Genomic DNA, 3,144 nt, shown 5'->3' with positions numbered 1-3,144 from the left:
TGTAAATCGTGTTTTTAAAAAGTAACTAAGTAACTAAGTAATTAATTACTTTTGAAAATAAGTAATCAGTAAAGTAACGGGATTAATTTTTTGGGGGAAGTAATCAGTAATTAGTTACTGATTACTTTTTTCAAGTAACTTGACCAACACTGGTGGGCACTATAGGGGTCATGCTGTACTTTGGCTTTCTGAAGAATGGAAACCAACATAATAATAATAATAATGGAGTGGATTGATATAGCGCTTTTCAAGGCACCCAAAGCGCTTTCATGCATATTCATTCACTCTCACATTCATCACACTGGTGGAGGCAGCTACGGTTGTAGCCACAGCTGCCCTGGGGCAGACTGACAGAAGCCAGGCTGCCATATCGCGCCATCGGCCCCTCTGGCCAACACCAGTAGGCGGTAGGGTAAAGTGTCTTGCCCAAGGACACAACGACCAGGACAGAGAGCCCAGGGATCGAACCGGCGACCTTCCGGTTACAGATACGCTTCCCAACCCCCTGAGCCACGGTCGCCCTGACATAGAGAGGAGACTGATAAAGAGATGGACACACGGCATTTGAAGAGCTCTTCCGATCTGGAGGAAATGATCAGTAATCTCAGTGATTTAAGTCAGGGGTTAATGTTCCTCATTATTATTATTATTATTATTGCATGGTAACCATGGGACTTTAAACCAAATAAAGATACATATGGTAATGCAGTTTGTTAATGACAGATGAAATCAAATTACAACACAGGTCTCTATCCGTCTTCTATAAATGTGTTTTATACTGTAATTTTAAAACTTTGTTGATGTCTCCAATTTTTGATATCGTTTTCAACTGAAGACGATGCACTCAGACGTTTTGAGCAAAGACAGGATGTCATGCAAAAAATGCTGGGAGAGCACAGAGACGAGCAAAGAAAATCTGCAGAGGTCCAACAGTCCAAAAGCAGACATTGAAGCAGACAGAGGATGATACAAATATCCAAACCCAAAACGAGGAGACTCAAATGAAAAAGTCTGAAAAACTGTTCCCTAACTCGGCCTTGTTCAAGACATGGGGGGAGGATCTCTCTGAGTGTGACCAAAGAGAGGCTCAGAGCCTGTATGAGAAGTATGGGTACAATGTTTTTCTGAGCGATCGCCTCCCTCTGGATCGTCCTCTTCCAGATACCAGAGATCCTCGGTACAACTTTTACAACTTTTCATGATTTTAATCTTTCATTCTCTCTCCTGTACATTCAAAGAAAAAAAAATACTCTATCCAGTCTATTTCTTGCTAAAATATTTCAAATTTCTGATCTTTTTAATAAATAGGTGTTTGAAAAAGAGTTACCCCAAGGACCTGCCGAGTCTCAGTGTGGTGCTCATCTACCTGGATGAAGCCCTGTCTGTTCTCCAAAGAGCCCTGCGCAGCATCATCGACCGCACTCCTAAAAACCTGCTGAAGGAGATAATAATGGTGGACGACAATAGTTCTAATGGTAGGCTGGTTATAAAGAAAGAACATCTGTGACCAAAAAAAGTAATTATAGGGCATGCAGATTATTGTAAGTCAATACAGGCTGTTAACATGTTGTTTTATGTGCAGGCCTCTCATTTTCCTTTCCTGTTCACATCTGCCAATTCAAACAAACCATCAAAAGTTGAGTGAAGATCATCATGTCACATGTTTGTGACTACTTTTCTTGTTTGGACGGCTTATATACATATCTGTGAAAACTGGTGTTCACTCTGTGTTGTAGCATTTTGATGACACCCAGTTTGTGCTCCAGTGGATGATGAGAGTCAAACCTTAAATACTAATCTGTATGCGTAGGTTTACGTCAAAGACTGATTTCTAGAACAACAAAGTGACCAAGTGTTCCAAGCTTTTGCATAATTTAAAAGCTGAACATGGGTGTAGTATTTTAATTGTAAAAGACATCAAGTGCAGGTGACTTCCACTTACTACCAATATTTACTAGCTGCCAATCCAGAAGTCACAATCAAGCATCATGACGTGATTGAAAAGTATTGAACAAGACATCTCACCAGCATTATAGAAAATTTATTGTGTGAAATTGTATGAACCATTTCCTTTGTTCCCCTCCTTCATACAGGGCTGAACCTCTGCTGACACAGATTAAAGCTGACCGAACTGTGGTGGTTTCCCCGGTGTTTGATAGAGTCAACTTTGATGATCTCAAAGTTATTAAATATCATCCCAGTGCACACGCCTTCGACTGGGCTCTGTGGTGCATGTATGAGAGTTTTACACCCGAGTATTACAAACTTAATGACGGTTCACTGCCTGGCAAGTAAGTTCAACTGAAATCAGCATTTAGCCAATGCAACAGCCTTATTAACTTTATTTTTTTCAATCTAACTGGTTTATTAAATATTGTTATATCAGTATACAGCTGTAAAATATGGTTCTCTTCTTTGACTTTAGGAGTCCATCTGTCATGGGGATCCTGGTTGCTGATAGAAAGTTTCTGGGGGAAATTGGAGTCCTTGATGAAGGAATGAAAGTGTATGGTGGAGAAAATGTTGAGCTGGGAATTCGTGTGAGTAAAGATCATAGAGTCATGAAGTTCTCTTTCATGGTAAAGTAACTATGATTTCTGTATTTGTCATCTACTTTTTAAGAAAATGTGTGTATTGTGGACTATAGTTGTAGTTGCATTTTTTATCCTTGCAAAGTGCAATTTTATAATTTTTAAGTTACACTTTGTTCATGTAGGTATGGACATGTGGAGGCAGTGTTGAAGTTGTTCCATGTTCCAAGATCGCCCACATCGAGAGGGCCCACAAGCCCTACATGCCTGACCTGGGTCCTGCCATGAAGAGAAATGCCCTCAGAGTTGCAGAGATCTGGATGGATGAATACAAGCACAACGTTAACTTGGCTTGGAACATCCCATTTGAGGTGTTTTGTGGCACTGACACAAACAGCAAATGACACTTTCTTTAAGGGATATTTTATTCTTTTATTATTCTGACAACGCCACCTAGGGGAATTTCACCCCCAGGAAATATATATTAAAGAAAAATAGATAAAAGGAATAAAAAGAGGCCGCACACATTCAAGGATGCACACCGAGGCAGGTTGGCTCCAATATTAATACAGTTTTATTTATGGTTAAAATAAATGAAATATTAGAAAGCAAA

General features: G+C 39.8%; 1 protein-coding gene across 1 annotated transcript; it reads left to right on the top strand.

Moving 5' to 3' along the window:
- Nucleotides 1–896: 896 nt before the first annotated feature.
- On the top strand, nt 897–2,935 carry LOC102297187 (probable polypeptide N-acetylgalactosaminyltransferase 8). Its single transcript, XM_014330329.2, has 5 exons — nt 897–1,177; nt 1,309–1,479; nt 2,094–2,291; nt 2,426–2,540; nt 2,717–2,935. Exons 1-5 carry the CDS (start codon nt 1,002–1,004, stop codon nt 2,933–2,935), a joined length of 879 nt encoding a protein of 292 aa, XP_014185815.2. The 5' UTR covers nt 897–1,001.
- Nucleotides 2,936–3,144: the final 209 nt, after the last annotated feature.

The sequence above is a fragment of the Haplochromis burtoni genome, unplaced genomic scaffold, assembly GCF_018398535.1.
Source record: "Haplochromis burtoni strain Fernald_Lab_line unplaced genomic scaffold, NCSU_Asbu1 Contig_774, whole genome shotgun sequence".
In the NCBI taxonomy this organism is placed as follows: Eukaryota; Metazoa; Chordata; class Actinopteri; order Cichliformes; family Cichlidae; genus Haplochromis; species Haplochromis burtoni.
Note: the sequence above shows the minus strand (reverse complement) of the source record. Positions and strands in the feature narration are given on the sequence as shown.